A 25266-nucleotide genomic window follows, 5' to 3' on the forward strand; every position below is an offset into this window, starting at 1 on the left:
CTTTGGGGGATCCTGGGTTACATCTGCCTTCTTCATAAGCTCTTATATGACCTATCTATGCTAACTGGGGAGCAACACCCTGTCATTCCTGGTTTAAACTCTAAAAAAGTGCATGCTGGTGAGATTTTTTGGGGGGGAATATCAGAAGTTAGTTTATGGGACATTTATGAGCATATACTTTTGTCTTTGTGTGGACCGTAATAGCTAACTTTAAATCAAGAATTACTATAAAGTGGTCAGGGAAGATATTTTAAAGTTTGTTTTAACCTCTCTACTTCTGAACAGAAAATTGTTTGGGGTTGTTTTTCTAACATTTTTCTGTTACAGTAGTAGTCAATGAAGTAGCAGCTGTGCTTATGATGCCAAAGTATATTTGGCACAGGGGGAGGCTTGATTTTTAACTCTGAGTCCAAGTAATTTAGGTTGGTTGAGACCTCCGGAGTTCTCTAGTCCAGCCCCATGCTCAAATGAGGGGTAACTTAGATCTGGTTACGAAGGGCTCTGTCGAGTCAAGCTTGGAATATGTTCGGGACGGAGCATCTACAATTTCTTGGGCCCTGCCTCAGTTGTTTGACCACCTTTGTGGGGACCTTTTTTTTTTCCTAATGCACTTGGTTCATTAAAACTGACCATGTATAGGCAATATAGAAGCGTGTTTGGAATTTGAAACCTCCTCTGCAGGAAACTATTGATTGATTTAGATTTCTCAGTAAGAGGTACAGCTGAGGATAGAGTATTCTTTTTTTATCACTAATTATCTGATGAAATCTTCGGTAAAATATATAGTTTAAAAATCTATGCCCAACCAGAATACTTTATTGTTGGTGCTCTGAAAAACAGATCCACAATTTTCTTAAGCATCTGGAGTAGTCTAATTAGAATTAAAAGAACCCAAACAAACAAAAAACTCAACCACTTTTAAGCCTTGCACTGTGCAGTGGGCCAGGCATTAAATGTGTTGAGCTGTCTTCTAAAGCAGGGCTGCTCTAGACTCCTGGCCTAAAATGTGTATTTGCTCGAAACCATTTTGTATGCAGAGTCTGACCTTTGCCCAGCTAATGGCATGGTTTAGAAATTGTCTGCCCGTGAGTTTGTGTTACTCGGAGATCGTGAGGATTCCCTCTCTGTGCCAGTAGAGCTAATGTAAGATGACATCGAGGTCTAGGAGTAGGGCGTTTGACTAAGAGCTGATGAAAACTATGAGAGAATCGGAGCATAGTAATTTGCAATAGCAGCATTTATTTGTAGCTCCTCTCCTGTTTCGACCTACAGTGTACTTTTAGAGAGGACTTGGGTGCTGTGATTTAAAGGAGAAGCGTGATTCCCAGAGTTTTGGGAGTTGCATGTCTGCAAGCCAATCTCTCTCTCTAGCAGGGGCAGGTTCCCAGTGCTGCTCTTCCCAACTCCATGAACATGCTAGGACCCCAGAGTGGGCAGTTACCGTGTCCGCCTGTGACCCAGCCGCCTCTACATCAGACGACACCTCCTGTGTCCACTGCTGCTGGGATGCCACCTATTCAGCACCAAACGCCGACTGGAATGACTCCTCCTCAGCCGGCAGCACCCGCTCAGCCATCGACACCGGTCTCATCTTCAGGACAAACACCCACACCGACGCCGGGTTCTGTTCCAAATGCAACACAGACACAAAGCACACCTACAGGGCAGACTGCGGCACAGGCTCAAGTCACACCACAACCTCAGACCCCAGTTCAACCCCAGTCTGTGCCAACCCCGCAGCCATCTCAGCAACAACCAACATCTGTGCAGGCGCAGCCACCCGGCACTCCAGTAAGTACCAGCTAGTTGCATTTTTCTTGTGTAGTGGCATTCCACAAGCGTTCTCCCTACATATAGCACCATGTCGTGCATGTATAGAGCCCATAGTTGTCGATAGTAGCTTCTACCTTAGACCAAAGGGTTCAGTATGTAGATGTGTGAAAGTGTGTGTGTGTGTATTCAGATGTTCTCAGCATTGTTTGAAGGAGGGGGGTGTACTGAATGACTTTGAACTGCTCAAAGTAAAAATGGCAGCAGTGTGCAGAAAGATGAGACATAACAGGCCTAATGCTATATTTGGCCTTAATCAGAATCGGTCGTCTTTGATCATGAAATTTGCATAAATTTTTTCTTTTAAGCTTTAGTCAGGATGAATGCACATGTCAAGGAATGTATAGTGTTTTACTGGGCAGGTGTTTTCTCTGCGAAAGAAGCCTTTTTGGGGCAGAATTCTTCCTTGGCTTCTCCTCTGTAAAGCAGAGTTATTAAATGTGTTATATCGAAACTTGGCTACAGTGAGCTCCTGTATCCATGTTCTGCACTGTCTTAGAATATCATCTCATGTCTCTTTTGTGCTGTTCATTTTTAGTAAAGGAAAATATTTCTATATATGCAGTGTCTTTCTTTTGTACTGTTTTTACAACAGCTATCCCAGGCAGCAGCTAGTATTGATAACAGGGTCCCCACCCCTGCCTCAGTTGCTAGTGCTGATACGAATTCCCAGCAACTAGGACCAGATGCACCAATGCTAGAAAGCAAATCAGAAGTTAAAACTGAAGAAACTGAGCCAGAGACTAGTGAGACACAAGTGGAAGCTAAGACTGAGGTAAATGAGATTCTATACAGCTTAACTGAAAGCAGTGATAGATATAAAAGCACTTAATGATGTGTCTGAATTGGTGAGCTAAGGGGCAAGAGGAGGGTAGTTACTGGAAAGTAACTGTCCTGAGGAAAGCCATGGATGGAGAGTGCTTTGACAATCTCAAACTAATATTTTGATGACTCAAGGTTGGGTCATAGATGTAATGGTACATCTTGTTGCATCCTTTCTTAAGGTGGAGGAGGATTTACAAGGATCTTCACAAACAAAAGAAGAAACAGATGGAACGGAACTAAAACAGGAGCCAATGGAAATAGAAGAAAAGAAGCCTGAAATCAAAGTAGATGCTAAAGAGGAAGAGGAGAGCGGCACTAATGGAACCACTTCGCAATCCACTTCGCCATCTCAACCCCGCAAAAAAAGTATGTGCATGAAAACAGAGTTTTTCTTGTGTACTTTGCTTTTACTAGCATTACTAGACTGTTTTCTACAGTCTCAGTTCCTGCTGGAAGGTCTGTTTTGCACGTGTGTTCCAGCACATGGAGCTCTAAGAGATCAATACTCTGTGTAATTTATTTTTGAAAGTAGGATTCCTTTCATGTTACATGAATCACAGGTGAGAAAAGCATGTCATTGTGGTCTTGATCCCAGCAGTCTTCTCGCAGCTTCCAGTTTCTGCCCAGAAGGACCAAGGCAGTGACTGCTGGAGAAATTGTATACATAAATCTCTCCCTGTGCACCTTGGCCAGTGCTCTTTCAAGGGAGCTCAGTGTACATAAGAGTGCTCTCAGTAACCAAGAATATCTATTGCTTTGCTGGTCCGTCGGAGGCTGCACACACCACCTTCATACTGATTTTTAGCCTTCGCTTCTCTGAGAATTAAGTGCTCGAACTCCTTTCCTGAATCTGTGTTCCTCCAAGGCTGGACTGCTGCAATAGACGTAAACTTTTTTTTACAGTCCTGTGTAGTTTTCAGTGTGGTGTTCATTTGAAAGCTTTCTCCTCAGACATAGGTCAGTAGTCTCTTAGGTGAATCTACAGTGTTAGCATAGATTGAGGTGTGACTATCTGTACTGTGTATTTTTCCAAAAGGAAACTTGATGTCATTACAGATCTTGAATGGACATATATAAATGATTGCATGCCTTGGGTTAATAAGAAATAAATGAATAAGATTCTTAAAACTGACAAAATAAATGACTGCACTAGTAGTGCAGGCTTTGTGGGGAGCCTGCAAGATAAGTTTTTGGACTCAAAAATCATAGGTGTTTAGAGACCTTGGTCTCTTAGCATCTGCTTTTTTGAGATGATGTTTTCTGTGGTTAGTTTTTAGTTTTTGACCAAAGGCAAGCTTTCGATATGCTGCAACTGTCAAAAAAGGAAAAGTGATGATCCATTTCACTACCTTTCTGTTCTTCTCTTGCAAAGGAAACTGCATATAACCACATGAGGAGAACATTATGGGTGTGTGCTTTCCAGAATGTGATCAAGGAATCATAAAGTTTTGAAGTTTATGCAGCTTGAATCTTGATCTCCTGTATATGCTTTGGGTTGCATTTAATTCCTAAACATAATCTTTTCTTATAAAACACCATAAACCACCTTTTCCTGAAGATGGTATTTTCAGTTTGCAGCACAGTGGGCCAGCCAAATGATAGTGCGCTGCAGAACTGCCTGGCAGAGCATGTTTCAAACAAAATGTAACACAGCGAGTGGAAGGCTTATTAGCATTTATAAACCAGTTATATTCCCAGTGGAAAGAATCATTGCTGCTTGTTAGAGGGGGTGCACTTGCAAGTAAATCGAGGCGAGTGGTTTAAAGAGGAAGGTTCTTGCAGAATTAGTCCAGGGAAGCTGGGCTGTGTCCTGCTGATTCAGTCTGGTTACTACGTATTTCCAGTACCTCATTTAGTAACACAATTTTATCTTAGAAATATTGTCTATTAAGTAACTGTGTATTATAATGTGCAGCGTTGGCAGGTAGAAGAGCATACACAATTTTAAATGGTGACATTTTCTCACCAAGTAGTTTGTCCAGATTTAATAGAGCATTTGTATTAAAATGCTAAATAAACCAAGAGGTATTCAAGAGCAAATACTGTGAAGTGTGCTTAAGGGTTATATGATATTTTAAAACTACTTATGAGACTCATCTGGAGTTTTTCATGGGTTACAAAAGTATTGGGAACTCTCCTTCCTTCCCATGTGGCCAGATTCCTGAGGCACACCCCACAGTGACCTGGGACGTAGTGGTACCTGCTGCAACTGCGAAGGGGAAGGCTCACGGTTAGAAGTGTATGCTGTAAGATAACTTAGCAAGTTGTAGCCTGATGCCTTAATGTTGGAAAAGATTCATCTGGACCCTGAAGAGGTGTTTCTCGGGGTATAAGTGGTTTACGTTGTGGAGTTGGAATCTCATCTATTTGTACCAGGCATCCAGGTGTACTGAAGACCATCGGCCTGGCTGTGCTCGCCTGATATTGCTAGGCTGTAACCTAACTTCAGGGATGGCAAATACTGTATGGGCTAGAGAACAGACCGAGATAATACTGCCAAGATACAGGTCTGCTCAGTTCATCCACACCTGAATTTTTGTAGTTTAGCTTTTTTGGAGAATTGCAGACACCTCTTCAGCAAACTTTTCTTCCTCATTAAGGTTTTGCCTTTGTAAATGAGGGCAACCAAACCCTTCCAAATTCAGGGTTTGGTTTGATTTTGCTTTTTTTCTGTGAATCTAATGTAAGCAAAAAAGGACGGGGTTTGTTTCCTTGCCTCTTCTCTTGCAGTCTTCTCAAAAGAAACAGTGAATACTCGTTTGGGTAGCTCTTGTCTCCTTGTTGTAGATGGCTGCCTTACAGTTTGATGACCTTCAAGATTAGTTTTACCGGTTTCTTCCCTTCTTTATAAGACACAATAAAGCAAAACCTGCAAGGCCTTGGTTTGGGGGGTTGGTATTCAGGTGTATTGTCCTTATTGTTTTGAACATGTCTTCGTCTTCCTTTACGAATTTTCTCCTTAGTAATCATAAGCAGAATTTCCTCTATTTGAAAGAAATACAAATTTAAAAAGGTGGCATTATACTCTTCTCTGGCAAATAACATGTCATCATGATTCAAGCAAAGATCCCATTTTCTTATTACCACCCACACATCCAAGACAAAATGGGATAACTGGATGCCAGTTCCTTACAAAGATCTTGCTACTGGAGGAGAACCGAGAGCATTTAATTGTGGGAAAGAGGGAGAGGGTTGTCAAGCAGGTGGCCACAATAGATTGTTGAAAGGTGATTTTTGACCTTTAAGTCCCATTAAACGAAATAATTTGGATTATTGGGTTATGAAGTACCTGAGCCAGAGCAAAATGATTCCAGAAGCAATAGAGAATACTTTTTCTCATGAATGGAATTTAGTATTTCCTTCTGTTCTTGAGAATTCCGTAATATAATTTAGTAGTTGTTTATGAAATCTTGAGAGTATGTGGTGGGGCTCCTTTCATAGGAAGGTGCCTACATATATAGTATCAATAAATATGAAAGAGATTTGCCATTTTCATAGAATCACAGACTGGTTTGGAAGGGACCTCAAAGCCCATCTAGTTCCAACCCCCTGCCATGGGCAGGGACACCCTCCACTAGTCCGGGTAACCGGAGCCCCATCTCCATCTCCCCTCCTTCAGCTTCAGGCCATTCCCCCTTGTCCTGTCACTCCATGCCTTTGTAAACAGTCCCTCTCCAGCTTTTTTTATCAGGTAACAGCTAAATGATCATTAAGTTGAATTTGTTATCGTAAGAACAAACGAAGGCCTCCTTGGCTCATCTTGGTTTTACTCTGGCTAGTCTGAGTTCAGTAGTAGCAGCATGAGATCTTGATGTATTGTCGTGGTTTTACCCCAGCCGGCAGCTGAGCACCACGCAGCCGCTCGCTCACTCCCCCCCCCCCATCGGGATGGGGGGAGAGAATTGGAAAAGGTAAAGTGAGAAAACTCGTGGGTTGGGATAAAGACAGTTTAATAGGTAAAGCAAAAGCCGTGCGCACAAGCAAAGCAAAGCAAGAAATTCATTCCCCACTTCCCATGGGCGGGCAGGTGTTCAGCCATCTCCAGGAAAGCAGGGCTCTGTCATGCGTAACGGTTACTTGGGAAGACAAACGCCATCGCTCTGAACACCGCCGCCCCCTTCCCCCCTTCCCCCGAGCTCCTTATAAACTGAGCATGATGTCATATGGTATGGAATATCCCTTTGGTCAGTTTGGGTCACCTGTCCTGTCTGTGTCTCCTCCCAGCTTCTTGTGCACCCCCAGCCATCCCGCTGGCAGGGCAGTGCGAGAAGCAGAAAAGGCCGTGGCCCCATGTAAACGCTGCTCAACAGCAGGTCCACAGAACAAAAACATCTCTATATTATCAATGCTGTCTCCAGCACAAATCCAAAACATATCCCCACACTAGCTACTATGAAGAAAATCAACCCTCTCAGCTGAAGCCAGGACACGTATCTGTAAGGCAAGCCCTTGCAGAAGCCCTTCTGGCACCTTACTTAGTCCTTCGCCATGATTTAGGTGACTTGGATGGTATCTTGCCTGTTATATACATGAGCAGCAATCCTCTCTCCAGGTAGAGGCAGTGCACTCAAGCTGTCTTACAGCTTCCCTTTGCAAGTACAGTTTTCCTGGCTAACAATTTCCAAGAGCTGCAGCATCCACAAATGGCTATAACATTTGAGAACTTAACGCTTCAGAAATTTTTTGAGTAGTGTCACCTTAATTTCTTGTTTTCCTTTATGTTTTTGTGTATAATTTTGGTGAGCGTAGTTGAGATGAAGAGACTTCACCTCAGAAATATCACCTAAATGAAAAAGGGAAAAAAAGAGAACTTTTTAAAAATCATAGATTTTTAACTGGAAGTCCCAAACAGGAATTTATGTCTCGACCAAAATACCATTTGAGTGGCAAAAGCAATCATCAACCTCAAAGGGGTCACTGTAACCCTGTTACTTTAAGTGCTTTCAACAGAACTCCTAATCGCTCCCTTTTATTGGTATTGTTCTCGTTTCAGCCAGGTAGATAAATATTAGATGCCATCCTGCTCTCCCTAGTTGTCTTTTTTTTCCCCCCCTCAATAATAGGCATTCCTCCCTATTTAAAGATCCTGTTCCTAAGGAAATAAATGTAATTACACTGCTGAGATGTTCAAAGAGCTCTCCAAGTTATCATTATTTTTCAGAAAATGCATTGCCTTTCTTGTCCTTGTCATCCACTATTGAAAGAAACATGGCTGTTGCCATGCCACTGTTGCCAAGTGGTTGTAATGATGCATATAAATCTGGAAGTATTAACACTTTCAAAATCAATTAACAGTCCATCAGACCAGGACTGTTTGTACACTATGACCAGAAAATTTCTGTGCCAGCTATCAAGACATCTGGTTGCTCTTTGTAGAGCTGGCTCTTCGGCCCTGTCCACTACTGTGATTTTTGCTACAAGAGTCTTGGCTTGGAAATAGCAAACAAGGTTAGAAGGGAGGGAGGGGAAAATCCGCTTAGTCTCTTCTCTGAAGAGCTACGGTTCATCCATGTTGAAGCAACTGAGTTAATTTGGTTCTGGATAAGTTCTTTTTTTTCTTTTTTATGCTCTAGAATATGTATTGTTATGGGCTGCAGTTTTTCCTATCTCCTTAGTCTGGAAATAGCACCTACTGTGATTTGAGTAAACATAAAAGCTGTGCGGTAGCCTCTCGATTTTAAGTTTTGCCTCTAATCAGCTATGCAGATCAGGAAATCCCTCTTAAGAGTTTTATGTTAACATAGTTCTTTGGTTCTTTTAGGGGAGTCAAGAGGTTAGGAAACATGGAAGGAAATTTTCTAACCTTTCTGACTTGACTTAACAGTTTTCAAACCGGAGGAGCTGCGCCAGGCTCTCATGCCTACCCTTGAAGCTTTGTACCGGCAGGACCCAGAGTCTCTACCTTTTAGACAGCCTGTGGATCCCCAGCTTTTAGGGATTCCGGTGAGTTGGCTTGAAAAAAATCTTAAATGTTTTTGTGCTTTGTCTTTGTTGATATAAACATTTCATCTTTTTTGTACAACATAGTATGAACAGTTGACATCTAAAAATAAAGGGTTTTGTGTGTGTTTGAAGGACTACTTCGACATTGTGAAGAATCCTATGGATCTTTCAACTATTAAACGTAAATTGGATACTGGGCAGTACCAAGAACCTTGGCAGTATGTGGACGATGTGTGGCTAATGTTTAACAACGCCTGGCTTTACAATCGCAAGACTTCCAGGGTCTATAAGTTTTGCACTAAACTCGCAGAGGTGTTTGAACAAGAAATTGATCCTGTTATGCAATCACTTGGCTACTGTTGTGGGCGCAAGGTATGTATTCCAGGAATGGAGTTGTATTCTTCTGAAGAGCTTAGCTTGATTAATCAGATAAAACATGAGCTTTGTATACTCTTTTTTTTAAAAATTGAAATATTGAATGAAAGGGTTGCTGTAAGTTTGGCTTTATTATAAGTGTGCTAAGAGCTAAAAAAGGTAGATAGCATCCTTCTTGCTGCTATTCTATTATTATTGTTGTATTTTTCTCCCTCAGAGAACACGGTTTTTGGTCATAAGCGATATTAAAATGCTTTGCTTGCTTCCCACGTTCATTGGAACAAAGTAGGTGGTTAGAGAGTCAGCTCTTTAAGCTCATATAGTTGTTAATAGCACAGCTCTCAAATTACAATTATATTTACAATAGCTTGGAAGTGAGTGTTAAACATAACAATGTATTATGATATCCGTAAGCGTCAGGTTTGCCTAATAGATACTTGATTAACCTAAGATTACATTTTAAAGCTTCTTTTCTCACTGTTGTTTTGCAGTATGAGTTTTCTCCACAGACCTTGTGCTGCTATGGCAAGCAGTTGTGTACTATTCCTCGCGATGCTGCCTACTACAGTTACCAGAATAGGTAAGTCCCCGACTTTGGTTTATTTCCCTTATTCAGGAAGTGTGATCCTTTGAGTTCTCTGCATGTATGGAGGAGGAGGATTATTAACTTTTTCTTTCCTTTGTCAACTACATCAGGAAAAAGTTATTTTTGTATCTTTGCATGCTGTCCTCTTGCAGGTGACCCTTAAGTTTCCTGCACTTGATACACACTGTACTTAAGTGCTTGCCATTAGCTAGGTTGCACCACGCACCACTTGGGTGGAAGTGAAGTTGTCTGTGTCTTCCACAAAATGAGTAGCAGGGCTTGCTGGAGGGAGAAGGGCAGAACTTCAAAAAGGCACCGAGAAATGATCTTAGCTTGTTCTGGGAGAATTGTAAAAATATGCAGGTTTGTTTTCAAGTTAGTGTCAGAATCTTCAAATTAAAGGGTACAGTGACTGATTGCAAGACTTACTTTCTGTCTTCCTAGTTAGTACTTAATTCTATTTGAATTAGCATTGAAAACTACCCAGACTCCATGAGAAGCTATGAAAGCTATAGTTTCTGTTATTTTTTTAATTAATACTAGGATTTGGTGTTTGTATGATTATTAAACAATTGTTAGAATATTAATTTTCCATTTAATTCTTAAATCAACAGTGCTATAATAACAAAGCAAACTTAGAACTTGGCTTTTTTGGTTTCTTAGATGTTGGTCATCCCCCCCCCCCCCCCCCCCCCCCAAAAAAAACCCCAAAATGTAAATGGGCTAAGACAAACTTCCTTTTCCCTCTCTAAAACAAAGTTATGAATTGCTTTCCAGAGGCTTGGCAGTCTCTAAGTCTTGCCAACTTCGAAGTGCGCAGCGGGCTCTTGTCTGGCTGAAGTTACAGAACTAATTCAGACAGTCGGTGCTTGCATTTAGTCTCTCGTGGGGCCATCCCTACGTCACCGAGCGTGCTGTAAGATGGTGCGACTGTTGTGTACCACCTAGCTGGAGCAGCACGGTGTGGGAGGTGAAAATGTGTCGTCCTGTGTTGTATGTTGGGTCTTAGGTGGCCTTTGTGAGGCAGATAGTATTGACGCGGAGGAATGTAAATTCACAAACTCTCATAAAAGGTTTTATACAGCTGCTGGGAACTCTGAATAAAGTCAGTCTGGAGAGAAATAAAGCAATTAAAATGCATTTAAAGAGATAGTACTTCAGTACTGGAAGTGGGGAAAAAAATAACCCTTAAATACCAACTCTGTGGTGGAATTACAAATATTTTCCATATTAGGTATCCAGGTAGTACTGTATTTGAAAAGAAGAGCATCTTCAAAAATAATTGAAGATGGGGACGTTTTCTTTCAGTTATACCTTTCCTATTGAAGTTGGTATTAAATCATTTGAGTTACTCAGTGGAAGGAAGTGTTGGTTGCTAGCAAGATGGACAGGGTTGATGGGGCAGTGGGTTGCTCTGGACTCAGTGATGCAGTATTTCAATTTTCTACCTGTTATAAATGTGATAGTCTATTTACATCGGGTTTAGTCTAAGAGTAGTAATAAAAGGAAGGTGGGTTGTCCAAGTGTCAGTAGCAGAACAGAAGTAGGTGTAGATTTCTGTTCATCCAGCTGTATTGCTCTGGAACAGTCAAATTAACTGTTTCCTTTGACAGTGATCTTCAAATCTGAGATTTTTCTTAACCAAGTAGTAAATTAGTGAAAAACAAATTCTGTGGTTCCAGCAGATCCTTAATTGGTCAAACATTCTTTTTCGATTTATGGAACAGACAAAATTGGATGTACTTAAAGTCCAGTGTATTGCATAACTAGATTACAGCTAAGAATATTTAGTCACTATTGAATAAATGAACTCTGGCACTACAGTTCAATGATTAAAAGTTAATTATCCCCATATAGAACTGTTTGGCTTCCATAAATAAGGCAGAAGTTTAGATTAAGTGTTCAGAAAATATACTTAATGTGTGGATATCCAGTTGAGAAAAGTGATTCATCTCGGTACTAGCATCGTTACTCATCTAGAATTTCCTTCGAATGCACTTAACTACAGTTGGAAATTCAACTGTTAATGCAGAGATTGAGCATTTTCTGGACTTTGGTCATAGTGTTAATCTTTGATAAACAGGAATCAGTCACCTGAACAGTCTGCATTTGAAAAGCTTTTCATTTCTGATGTGTTCAATAAGTACATTCTTTGGATTTTCTATGACTGTTATAACTAGACTATTGATTGTACGCTTTCTATGGGTTATGTTGAACATTTGTAGTGACACGTAAAAGTCAATGAGTTACAAGCAAGTCTCTGTTTCTGAGGGTCCATATTCATAATAAGTTCTAGCTATTGTTTCACCTTGGTCACTTTATGGACGAACGTTCATGATCTTTAGGTGATTCACTTTCACTGTATTTCAATTTTTATTTCCTCATTTTAATATCATGGATTAAGGCTTGACTCTTGCTAGCATTAGGCTTCGGTTCTGCAGCTTATGAAATCCTCTGCTCCCCTTCGGATCCACTGATCACTGGAGCATGTGTTTAACCCCGCAAGACTGAGCTTCCCACGGCCGCAGCGTGAACAGAGGCTGAAATATTGGGGCTGGTGGAGCTAGTTAGGTTTCTGCGGTGCCACTTAAAGCCAATATCGAAGGCAGCCTCGTTGCTCAGTTTCATGAGTGCTTTGAAAGCCCATAAATTATTCTGAAAATGGATCAGAATTAACCTTTTCTGGGATTGTTTAAATGTAGCAAAGTATTAATAGGAGCCTTGACCATGGATTTTTCTGGCTACACACTCTCCTGTGTTTGGGTGGTCCTGTGTTTCTGTCCTTCCCAGTCTGACTCTTAACCTGTTAGTAAGGAAAATAATTAGGGGGGTGTTTTAATTGAGGAAAAACTTACAGAAGTACATCATAGGAAAAAAGGACATGGACAATGTGTGAAAGGATATAAAATTCTGAACCGGTTATGTTTAGGTTTTTTTAAAAAAAAATTGTTAGACAATCCTGTATCAATTTAGGGGTATGGGGTAAGGGGCAAGTGAAGTCAGTGTAAATGAGATGTGCAGTGTGACTATCCGCTCCTGAAATTCTCTTGTAATACTGCTCTGTAATAACCATAATATGTTTATCATTCCCAATGATTACAAATTAATGGAAGATTTTTTTTTTTTTTTTCTCCTGGCCTTGTTCTGTTGCATTATCAGCTCCAAAAGCCCTGGTTTTCCTTGGGAGGGAGGGTGTTTAATCCTAGTTGGACTGACCCAGGAGAAGAGAAGTCACTTGCAGTTTAACTTGTGGTAGGCTGGCAAGCAGCCCTCTGGGCAGGGAGCACGGCGTTTTAGCTCACGTGGTTGCTATCAAAGTTGCAGCTGCCCTGCTGGTAGGATGATTATGTGGATATGTCAGTATGGGCTATATTAACTAGAATAAAATACACCTTTTTCCTCTGTGTCAGTCCCACAGCAGAGGGAGTATTCAGTGTGCTGCTGCATTTAAGTGGTTCTTGGCTAGCAGAGTAGCTCTTGAAGCCTGAGCCAGCTGGCAGAGGTTGCAGAAGTTTTCAGGCTCTTGTAAATTATGCTGTGGTAACGCGGACCCGGCTCCAGCCCGGGGAGGACGCAGATTGCTCTGCAGAATGGCCTTCCCCAATTGATCGGGCGCTGCTGAAGGACCCGCTCCTGCTCGCTTGCGCTGTGTTTCACGAACACGTAGGAAATGTCTAGCGGTGACGTGATGGCCGGTGCGTGTCGCAGGAGGAAATTCTGATCCATGCATTTCAATAAGCGCCTAGAAATGGCTTTTGTTGTCTCCAGGAAAGCACAGCCTCGGAGATGTGTCACCTGGGTTACAGTAGTTTAAGTGTATGAGTATGTGTTTGAAGGGGCAAGCTGCCATATTTATTAATCTCCATCCCTTGAGTTGTTGGTTCATTGTGACATTGAGTCTCGTTTGATGCCTTTTTATACTTACCACTCTTATGGTTCTAGTGTTTGAGTACTAAAACTGCGTTTTACTGTGCTGCCATTGCTGCTTATACTCTCTCACTCTTGATCCTCCATAAAGCTCCTTTATTTTGATGATCCTTTGTGGCCTTTCTGCATTTTACAGCTGTGGCCTCTCTTTGTTACCTTTGTTCATGTGTGAATTCATATCCTTTCCAAACATTTAGCCTCTTTTTTTTTTTTTTTTTTTTGATGACCCTGACAACTTTGGTTCCAGTTCATCTGAAACAGAAAAAAAAAAACCCACCAAAAAAACCCACCTAAAATCTGTTTAACTTAGACTTTATTTTTTTTTTTCAAATGCAGATTGTATTTTCATAGAGTTGTATTCCAATTTACTCAGCTTGGTTTGTTAAACTGGAGTATTGCTTTTGCTGAGTATAACTTGGATTTGGCTCTTGGTCTGGTGGCCAAAAATTGTACCTAGCCTCATATTCGATTTGTAAAGCTTAATTCCACATCTTTAATGTACCTGATAAATATATTGTATGTATGTACAATATTTAATGTTGTTCACATATATACATATATTGTACTGATATAGATAAATGGCTGGAAACTCTGACCCATAATTGCATTTCTGTTAAATGTTTGTCTAGAGTATGGATTTGGTTTCATTTATATTGAATAATATTGGCTGAGCAATTGGTCACATTGAGTCTTATAGTCAAATAACTTTCGAATTTAATATTTTTACAGATTTTTTTTCAGTACCAAGTGTTTCTGCTTTTACAGTTTTTACTGACAATCAGTAAATGCTTTCAACATATTTTCTAATTACTTAAATCCATAATAAATGTGTTCTTAAAGCTTTTTGACAGGCTGGTTTTTTACCCAATGGAAACTCGATCAGTCGCAAGCCTGGAATCAAAGAGAATTTTTTCCCAAAGTAATGCAAATCAAATCCAAATTCTTAAAATTTGAAGTCTATACAAACGTAGCGCTTGGTAGCTACTTCATTAATCCTCCCTAAATTTTAAATTTGACGCCCAACAACTTGTTAGTAATGTATAAAATGAGACCGAATGCTAATCTGTGCTTTGCCTTGGCTTTCTGCTCTGTGTTGTCTTGGTGTTTGCGTCTTACCTCTTACGTCTGTGCTGTTTGTTCCCTCCCCTGTTCTCTAATCCTGCCCTCCCCTCTGTTCCTCCTCATTGTCCTCACTTGACCCATCAATCAACCAACAACGCCCCCCCTTTCGTCGTGGTGATCTGCCCTGCTCTGGTTGGTGGCTCCGTGCTTGGGTGGCTGTATGTTGTGCTGGACCAGTTCACCCAAATATGGCCTTCTTGCTGACAGGTATCACTTCTGTGAGAAGTGTTTCACTGAAATCCAGGGGGAGAATGTCACCCTGGGTGATGACCCTTCCCAGCCTCAAACGTAAGTCACTTCCTTTCTTCTGCATGTCGCCTTTTTAAAGAGGAGGGATGATGTGTCGTCCTGATTTGATAGTAAAAACCCGTGGTGGTGTTCATGGGGAAATGCCTGCTTACTTACTAATAGCAGAGTTTTACAGTAACAGATGATTAACAGTTGTTACTGTGTTGGGTCTACTACTAGTCTGCCCAACGACATCATTTGTGTCCGGCTGCGCTACTCAAGAGCTGCCCATAGGCTGGTTGCAGGGAGGGCAGACACTAAATAACGTGGTTGGAGGGTGGGGGGAATGGAAGCTGTGTCAATAAATGTCACTAATCCATTATCTTTTCAATTGAAAGACTTTGGCTAATCCTGATGTATCACCTTTTAAAGCACAGCTTTTCTTTATGAAACCAATGGCTTGTCTTTGACCTGGCCAGAAAATAGGATACTCTAAGATTTGAGGATTACGAGCTGTTTTGGAAGGTGGCTGATTTACTGACGATAGCTTCCCTTGTTCTTTATGATTTTAAACTTAGGGGTATATTTGAGTATTTCTTATTTTGCTTTTAATTTACACAGAAAGTGAAATGGGAAAATATTTTCTGTAGCTTAAAATAAAATGAACTGAATTGCTTTCTCTGAATAGAAAATAAATACCGATACGCTTTCTTCAGACTTGAGGTTTGCTCATTTGCTGCAATTCAGAAAAGCATGATATTGTCTCAGACTCTGATACAAAGGTGCTACTGAGTTTTCATATTAACTCTTTGTCTCTAGAACCATCTCTAAGGATCAATTTGAAAAGAAGAAAAATGATACACTAGATCCAGAGCCGTAAGTACCAGGCTGTTGTGTTTATTAAGATAATCTCATCACTTCCACTTGTCCTTTAGCCAGCACTTCAGAAATCAGGCAGTGAATAAAGAAGTCTTCCTTCTTCCCCCAGCTCTGCCCAAACAGGCTGCAGAATCTTTCTCTAGAGTTCATAGCACAACATACGAACTTGATGTTGACCACTGATATCCAAGAGGAAAATGTGAGCCTGTTTTAATGGCAGTTTCTAGTTATGGGGAATTTTTTGGTAATTCCTGAGGTGTGTTCTGCGAGGCATCACGCGACTGCCTGAAAATGGCTCTCCGTCGTAGAGAGCCTTTCACGCTGAGCCCCAAGTACCTATGGGGGAGCTCAGCAGTTTACTCTTCTGGTTCAGCTAGGCTTCTAAAACATGATTTTTGTCTTCACCTGAGTGCTTAGCCCACAGAAAGAGCCATCTTCCTCCCTTGTGTTTATTACCCTCAGGAGGTTCAGTAAAACCCAACTTGAACATTTCTTTAGTAGCACTATGCTACTTTTCCTACTGTCCTTACCTAGCTGAAACGAGAATTTCTCTTACTACTACTCTGTTGTCTGGCAGTTTGATACACAAAACATCTCGATTCCTTTTCTCATCTTTTGCAAATACTAAATCGAGCTCCTCCCCCAGACCTTTAAGGGCAGACTGCTGAGATAGACCCCCAAAGTGTTTGGCTTCATAACCAACGTTGCAGTCTTGACTGGGAAAACCTCTAACGATTTTCCCATCCAAAAAAGAATTCTGGCATACTATTTTGACCAAAAAAACCCCAAACCTACAGCAGACCCATGCAGGCGAAGACAGGCTAATACATGTTTTCTTGGCACAGTGATTCACGAATGACTAGTTTTTACAGTAAGTTGAGCAACCATTTAGTCAGCTTGTGGTTGTTGCAACAATTGAAAATTAAATCTGTGGAGGTATTGTTGAGCAGAATTCCGTGAAGCTGGGAAAACTCGGAACTCTGCTTAGAAAAGGATAGAAAAGATCCAGAAGTTGTGTGTGACAAACCATTTCTCATTTTTAAGCTAGTACCTTTTACAATTTATATATATATTTGCACTTGAGATTGATGGCTGTATATCTGAATTCTAAAGAGGTTATTTTTTAAAAATTGACACATAAATCAGGACTGCTGAAGTTGATTCAGTTCTTAACAGAGGGTTGGAAAGTCCTTCTTTGTTGCTGAATTCTGGAAAATTACTTGCCTAACAACAAAAGTGATTGGCTGCTGTTTTTTCTTCTCAGGTTTGTTGACTGCAAAGAGTGTGGTCGGAAGATGCACCAGATTTGTGTATTACATTATGATATTATTTGGCCTTCAGGGTAAGATGTTTGTTAGGTTTTTTTACCCCTTGTATAATAAGACCAATGTGGTTTATATAATGAAGACTTTCTGCCTTTGCTCTTTAGTATGTAGTCACTGCCTTTTAAGAACTGAGTACAAAAGGATAAAGCAGTTCTAAATAAAGTACATTTTTTTGGTGTTTGGGGTCTAATTTCAGTATATTCAGATGAAAATGTGCATGAAACCAATTGTTCAGATACTCAGATTTCTGTGGTTTCTTTCTAACTACTAAACAATGGAAGCTGGTTGGAGGTAAGTTTGTATACTACAGAACACAAATGTAGGTGTAACTGCTTGGCAGAATTAAACCAGCTCATAAAGGCTTTAAGTCCCTCAAAAATGGAGAGATACAAAGTGTTCAAATCCAGGGAAAAATATTTTGTACTCTGACATTTAAATTATGGGTTCAAACATTGGGCTTAAGCTAGCCAATAATGGGTTTACACTAAGTTTTTGGCAATTTTTTTTTCTCAACAGGTTTGTCTGTGATAATTGTCTGAAGAAAACTGGTAGAACACGCAAAGAAAACAAATTCAGTGCTAAGAGTGAGTGATATTTCTATTTTTATCTTCAACTTTCATCTTCTCCCTGCCACCCCTAATAGCTTTTTGATTGAAGCTTTCAACTGTCACGATAGTGTGGAACATTTGCAAAATGGAGGGTAGTGTAGCCCAAGGCTTTAGTAGCTGTCAGAATTTTAATCAACATTGTAAAGACCTGCTCGTTATGTGTGTGTGGTCAGTCTTAATGCTGCTTGAGGTATTTGGCATCTATGTCCTTATTTTTCTAAGATGTAAAAAACAAAAGAGGGGGGAAACAGAAGAGGGGAAACATAAGGCTGCATGCACTTTACTGGCTATATTTAGATGTGTTTCCGTGTAGCATTGAAACTGAAGTAATTTACTGTCACCTCGGTGCCCTTCAAATAACATGTAGTAACAAGTTGTACTGCATTTCAGGTGTACTGTGGTGGTGCCAAGTGCTAATGTATTTTAAGAGCTTTTCTTGCTTCTAGAGTGGACTGTAGTGTAAAAACTGTCTGCCGGAATAAGTAACCAGTTGTACTACATGTCTAGATTTTCTTGGAAATAACCATTGTCATAATCCTCTTGAAATGTGCGCTCGCAAGAGTGCCAAAAGTTGCCAGGTCAAGTTGTCTCCGTCTCCTTAGTAAAACCTTACACAGGCGTTCTTTGCATGCACTTAACATTGGAGAACGTTATTTGATAACTTTTACTCCTCCATGTTTGGAGTGGGGGGGGAAGAGTAGTGGCTAGCATTGGCAATGCAGCATCAGGAGCATGGAGTAGTAAGTGGGTGTAGAAACCAAGAGGGTGATTCAGACACTTGAATAACTGGAACTTGCAGGTACACTTGATTCCTCCCTTCTTCTTCTTCTTTGGTCCTTGGAAGTTCTGGGCATTACCTTGTCATACTCCAAGCCTGAATCTTCCAAATTGTATTAAAAGAGTGGTTTTACATTAAACATAACTTCTTGATAACTTTGTGTGTGGTTGATTGCGTAATAAGAGATTTGAAGGGGGATAATTTGGAGATGATAATGCTGTATGAGACGTATTAGGTTACAGTAATCAAAACGGTCTCTGGAGTAACCTGACGCATGCAAGACGGGTTTGTTAAAAAGCTTAAAATTAGTTTCCTTAAAGACAGATTAAAATTGTAAGAGAACATTAATAAAACCGTGAAATAAAAATGTAGTTTTAAATAACCATTTTAAATAGATGTTTCTTCTATTATATGCTGCCTTAACAGCATATATCAATGTAAATTGTCTTAAATAAGTATGTGATTCCTTGGGTGTCTGAAGTTGTCCTGTGACGTTACTTAAGGTTTGAGTAACCATCATTTAGTTTAAGGTAACCATTCTGTTCTTTGGGGATCTGGACTGGGAAACGATGGTGCTTCCCCCCCCCCCCTCCCCCCTTTCCATTGATCCCCTTTTCCTTCTCCTTTCCCTGCTGTTTGGCTATCTCGTATTCTTTTTCCCCATGATGATTTGAGTCCTGCTGCCAGCTGTAATCCACTGGTGGGCTCTGCTCTTGAGATCAGTTTTCCACTAGAGCACTGTTAAGGAAACACAAGAATGGGGAAAGAAAGCCTGTTTGTTGTCAAAAACCTTGGTCTTACTGACCTAAAATCAAACGTGGGCAATGAAAGTTTGAAATATGAACATGTTTCCTCTCCTCTCTCTCTCCTTCCCCATAAAAACCTTTACTGACCGACTTAGAGTATTTCTATGCTCTCTCAAGCATGCTGGCACAACTGCTAATAATCAAGATAACATGTCCCTCAGCAAGTTATTGCTCTCCTGTTGTGGTAATATTCATATTCCTAATGTATATTAAGTAAAATTGGTTATCTTAACCACATCGCAAGTAAGTTGCACAAAGCTGACTGATTGCATGCCAAATATAACCTATAAACCAGTGTACAGCTGGATTATGCTGTGAAATTCCTAACTTTGGAAGTCTTTTTCTTACTAAGAAAATCTACAAATATTACTTAACCACTAGCTAATGCAGAGACACTCAAAGACAAAAGATATCCTGACAAATAAGTCACCCAAAGTAGTTTCCTGACAAAAAGTCACAGTAAGCCAGAAGTCTGACTTTCTTCCTATCCGCCCAATTCCTCATCCAGTAACAAATGTCTGGCTGTTGCTACTGCAACAAAGCTGCTGTACTCAAGCGACCTGAAAGCCTTCGCTGTTGTTACCAGTTTGGATGCCTTTTTTTGAGTTTACGCTGCAGTTTTCGTTGAGACCTGAGCTTTTATTGGAAGTATATATGTTAGAAGTGTCCAAGAACCAAAATCCAGTTGCTTTCTAAAAGAATTTGCATGTTCTAATATATCAAAATACACAGCTTGTAGATCCTTTCCTTACAGTGCATGTAATCTTAATGCTGTCTATTTCTTTTATCTTCCTATCTGGTCTTTTTTTGTTTGTTTTTCAAGTCTTAATGCATTGCAGCATAAGGAAGGAAGCAGATATCCTTTGGTTGCTTAGCATTGGAAAGATGATAAAATGAAAACACAACAAGACAGTAGAGTTAAATAAAATGGCTTTCTAAAAATGTACCAACTCATTAGCTGAAACAGAGCTGTTTCTTTTTTTTTCTTCTGTTTGTGTTTGGAGAAATCAACAAAAAAAAGTTATTTCCTCAGAAAGTATTTGTTAATTTTCTTTAAAATTCTTTGAATTTCCTTTAAAATCATCCCCCTTCTTTTATATATGGAAAGCCCAATATATTTTATTGGGCTGGGAAACACTGGGAAAGGCCAGTGCATTGGAATTGGTAAAGGGCATAGTGTATTTTTACTTTAACCTGCCTTTAAATTGAATTATTGGCTCCAGGTAAATGGTATTTAGACTGTGTTGTGCTGGTTTCAACCTCAGAATCTCACTGGGACAAGGGGACAGAGTAAAAGATGTCAAACAAGGTTGCCATGTTTGGCGATTTCTATAAACTGATTATAAAATAAAACTTTTTAAGTATATAAATCCCTCAGTGAGATCTTCCTCTGAGTATATGTGGCTTTTTTCCCCAGTATCGGAGCCTAAAATAATTTTTAGCTTAGATATTTCACTGCAGCATTCTGTATGCAAGCTCAGTAGTCAGGAAGAAGAACCAACAGCCTGGTGTCAACAGCCAAATAACAACTGAAAAACGGAAGCAACGGAGAACTGAAAATTAAATGCATTTTAGTAAAACGAACATCTGTAGATTGCACCATCACCTTGGAAAAGGATAGACCATAAAATTGAAGTAGATATACTAGTTGGTAAAATAAGCACAGCAGGCATAAAAGAAATAGTCATAAATCTTCAAGTCAAAACAGTATGCCACTGCTGTTTTCTTAATTTAAACCAAAAATCTTCATCTTAATTTCTGTAATTTGTTGTGGATTTATTTGAAAACCATCACATCCTGTAAATCCACAAAACCAGCTATCCCCACAAAAGCTAATTGTAAATGTAAAGACTGAGAGGGGGGATCTGGACAATATGTGGACTTGAACTTTTAAAGACCTCTATCACTGCGCAAGAACTATTTAAGCTTTATGTGCAGATTACTGTAACTGTTCAATCTAAAAGCTCTCTTGAAAAGAAAGAGCAATGAAATCTCCATTGAAGTCAAAAGGCTTTTCATTTCTGTTGATTTGCTTTGCTTTGCTTGAAAAGGTGTGGCATGGAGCCAGATCTATAAAGTGATGTAATCTCTGTCAAACAGCCAGATAGTGGTTTTGTTAGGAGAAAACATTTGCAGTGTTCATAAAATAAGCCTGCAAATGTAAAAATGCTATGTAAAGCCGCCTTTGTTAGTTCACTTACTAAGTAATTTTCCCACTATAGTGGTTTTAGCTTCTACATTAGGGTATGAACACTTAAGGCTTGGGTAAAAACATGGATGGTTTTGCTTTTTTAATTTTGGCTGTCTAAATAAAAACATCAGATTTTCATGTGGAGGTAAAACAAAGGGGAAAAAGCCCACTTCTATACAGAGAAGGAAGCTGAAAGAGCTTACAAGCATGGTAACATCCTGAACTTAACAGTGATTTCTTCAGTATTAATGTTTCCGTTGTCATGTTCTCCCCCTTCATTTCTAGGGCTACAGACTACACGTTTAGGAAACCATTTGGAAGACAGAGTAAACAAATTTTTGCGGCGACAGAATCATCCTGAAGCTGGAGAGGTCTTTGTCAGAGTAGTAGCAAGTTCAGATAAGACAGTAGAAGTTAAACCAGGAATGAAATCCAGGTTAGTTCTATTAATTACAATGCAATTTTTATTTTGATTTTTTTTTTAATTTATTTTGATGTCTCCCTACATAAATGTTGCAAAACTGTGCCGATTTGCACCTTAATCCCTTTGCACATTTTTGAAACTGAGGTATGAGTAAGATTATGAAAGGTAAAAAAAGCAGTATGCAGTGAATGAACTCGGAGGAGGTGACAATTGTATTTTGACTATGTGGGGGGGTAGCGGGGACATCCTGGTTTTGGTTGTAACACTATGACTTCGTATTACTAAATCTTGAGAGAGAGTCTGACCGTGTTTTGGTTAGCATTACAGAATTCATAGTTTAGTGTGGAACAGTTGCTGAGATTCTGTTCCTACTGTTCCTTCATTTTGTTGTGTTTGATAAATACTTTAGCTTTTCAGAAGTTATTTTTAATTTGCTTAATCATAAATTAAAAGCTTAAAAGGTTTATTCTATGAAGTATTTTGCCTATAATTCATAAAGATAGTGTTTATGTGACATCGCTTCATAGTAATGCATCAGGTTTTCTACTCTGCAACATATTTAAAGGCTTGTGGTTTCTGAGGATGCTCTTGTACTCAATGCTTGCCTGTTCGGCCATATGTTAACTATATGGAAACTCTTTCCATGAGTTCTATAGTAACAGGACTCCCTGTTGTAACACAGCTCTGATCTGACCCTACTTAACTTCTGCATAGATGTTTCTAATGAGTTAAAAATACAGTTGAAAAGAATTTCCTCGTTCTGGTAGGACATTGGTTTAATAATTGGCTTTTTGTTGTTTTGTTGTTTGTTTTTTTTCCTGTTTCTGCCTACCACCCTTTCCTTCAGATTTGTGGATTCTGGTGAGATGTCAGAATCTTTCCCTTACCGTACCAAAGCTCTGTTTGCATTTGAGGAGATAGACGGAGTAGACGTGTGCTTCTTTGGCATGCATGTACAGGAGTATGGCTCGGATTGCCCCCCTCCAAACACAAGGTACTCTCTCATTTCTATACCGGTGGTGCGTGCACAGGGAACATCTTGCCACATTCACTGAACAATTACTCTCAAATACAGAAGACTGGGAGATACGTTTCGATTCTGTGGCACAAATAAGACCTACTGTATGACAGCAGATGACTTTGAAGGGGAAAAGAAATATCACAACAAAACTGTTAGCATTTTTTTTAATTCTCTATTTAATTTTGCCTCTTGATGTATATTCTTGCTGTCTAAAAAATGCTACCTGTCTTTTGCTTTTGAGAACTGTTTATACCATGTTAAGATGCTTAAATATGCGTTAAAATAATGTCATCGTTAATTTTTCTTTGTTCAATATGGCTGTATCTCTGTCTAGCATAAAGTTGGTTCTCAGTAGACAAAACAGGCGTTCAGCCATACATGATTTTTCTATCATTCTTCTTTCATTACTATAGGCGGGTGTACATATCGTATCTAGATAGTATTCATTTCTTCCGCCCCCGTTGTCTCCGAACTGCAGTTTATCATGAAATCCTCATTGGATATTTGGAGTACGTGAAGAAACTTGGGTAAGTGAGATCTTTGTAAAGAAAGAAATCTTTTTTCTTAGGAGTTTGTTGTTTATTTTTTATCCAGTATACCAAGTAGCTTTTCACTTGGGATAGTCTCTCTTTCCTTCTGCTCTCTCTGAGATATGTGGAACACAAACCTCTTCTGCAGTGGAGAGAGAAATTTGGATTTTATCACTAAAGTGGTTTTTCTGTCGTTAAGATTCTTAAACTGACAGCATATCATTCTTTTTAAGAGAGGTTCATTTGATGTTTAAGCTTCATTATTGTATCCCGGACCTTTTCTCATCTCTTCTATAAATAGAGGTTATTGCCTCAGCATCTCTGTTACAAAGAAAAAAGAAAAAAAGAAAAACAGAGGTCCAAATTTATATCTCAGTTTGTCTGAGTTAATTTTAAGAAGGTAGTCAATGGTTAAGATTTTTTTTTTCTTGTGTGTTTAACGTAGGTATGTGACAGGACACATCTGGGCCTGTCCCCCAAGTGAAGGAGATGACTATATTTTTCATTGCCATCCGCCTGATCAGAAAATACCCAAACCCAAACGTTTGCAGGAATGGTATAAGAAGATGCTGGACAAGGCATTTGCTGAGAGAATAATTCATGATTACAAGGTTTGCTACTGTTTACTTCCTAAATTAATTTTTATGGGCTTTTCATTTGAAGGTAGCTAACAGTCTTTCTTAAGACATGAAACCGTGGTCATGTTGCACAAGGGTTTTTATTGTCAGCTAGTATCTTCATTTTCTTAGATTTTTCTGGAGGTTCTGCCTCTCAGACTTGAAAATTCCTTAGGTTTGGTTTCTGCATGAAGAGAAGCGTGCAGGAGCCTGCCTTTCCCCTACTTGTCTTTCACCGCAATCTTCTAGACAAAGGAGTATGTAGCTCGTTAAGGTTTATAAAGCTGTTTGCGTCTGGTGATTCTGGAGGATCTGGTGGAATACTGCACCCCATTAATGTGAAATCAAAAAAACCTGCTTATAAAGCAGCTTCTTCACTTGAAGAGGAGGAGGATGATTTTTCATAATTGGAGAATATCACACATGTACCCAAGGAAATAAGTTAAAGATGGCAAATGTAGCATTTGCCACTCCTTACATGTGAAAATTTACAATAATTTCTTAATGGTAGTGGCAGTGCTAGAAAAAATTGATGTTTTGATTGCAAGTGACAGTTACTAAACGTGTGGAACAGAACAGCGTATACCGAGCCTTGTCATCTGATCCAGGGTAGCAAAGAGCTTGAAAATCTGTGTCTCCTAATAAGGCGGTTTGAAATGAATCAGAAGAAAATTGGCTAGTCTTGTATGTGCTTGTTAAACACGATGCACTTTACAAAACCCATCTCCAGAACAACTGTGTAAAATACCTGTTCCTTCTCAGAGCAGCTGTTGTGCTCAGTGGTCCCCAGTCTCTCTAGCCGGGTGGTCCACAGAGCTTCAGCCAGCAGTCAGCGAAGGACGCGGGCTGCACACAGTCCCCCCACCACAACCAGACATCATTTAATGTTCCTGGGCGTAACAGTTGGCTGGTGCATTCAGCAATTCTTCCTGGGGTTACCGGGCTTATTGCACATACGACGCGTAGCCCAGACACGTGCGTCTAAATGCTTACGCACTTTCAAATTTGTAAGGGAAAGGGGTGGATGAGACGCACTTGCTGTCACTAGAACAGTTCCTGCTCTTGTCCAGGAGCAGTGCAGGAAAAGCTGCGTGATGTAGGCTTCATTTTTAATCGATGTAGTTACCAGGGAGGGGTTAGTTATGTTTTCCAGGGATATCTTAGTCTCTCCCATCGTGCCAGGAGCGTGAACCGATTGCATGATGGAGGTTCAGGAGAGCCTCAGCAGCTGTTGTTCTAAGATGGAACAGG

At 39.9% G+C, this 25266-nt stretch overlaps 1 protein-coding gene across 6 annotated transcripts in view; it reads left to right on the top strand.

The window, feature by feature from the left end:
* Positions 1-25266, top strand: part of CREBBP (CREB binding protein) — a 97465-nt gene that overhangs the window by 61599 nt on the left and 10600 nt on the right. For 3 of the 6 annotated variants that reach the window (XM_054842511.1, XM_054842509.1, XM_054842513.1), the window contains 14 exons: positions 1372-1791; positions 2426-2605; positions 2835-3021; positions 8480-8598; positions 8731-8970; positions 9465-9553; positions 14816-14896; positions 15656-15712; positions 16980-17057; positions 17557-17624; positions 21709-21859; positions 22695-22841; positions 23282-23395; positions 23844-24009. In XM_054842511.1, coding sequence (XP_054698486.1) covers positions 1372-1791; positions 2426-2605; positions 2835-3021; positions 8480-8598; positions 8731-8970; positions 9465-9553; positions 14816-14896; positions 15656-15712; positions 16980-17057; positions 17557-17624; positions 21709-21859; positions 22695-22841; positions 23282-23395; positions 23844-24009 — 2097 coding nt within the window. The remainder of the gene's footprint in view (positions 1-1371; positions 1792-2425; positions 2606-2834; positions 3022-8479; positions 8599-8730; positions 8971-9464; positions 9554-14815; positions 14897-15655; positions 15713-16979; positions 17058-17556; positions 17625-21708; positions 21860-22694; positions 22842-23281; positions 23396-23843; positions 24010-25266) is intronic. The other 3 variants (XM_054842510.1, XM_054842512.1, XM_054842514.1) reach the window with 2 other exon arrangements.

This window comes from Grus americana, chromosome 15, assembly GCF_028858705.1.
Source record: "Grus americana isolate bGruAme1 chromosome 15, bGruAme1.mat, whole genome shotgun sequence".
Classification (NCBI taxonomy): domain Eukaryota; kingdom Metazoa; phylum Chordata; class Aves; order Gruiformes; family Gruidae; genus Grus; species Grus americana.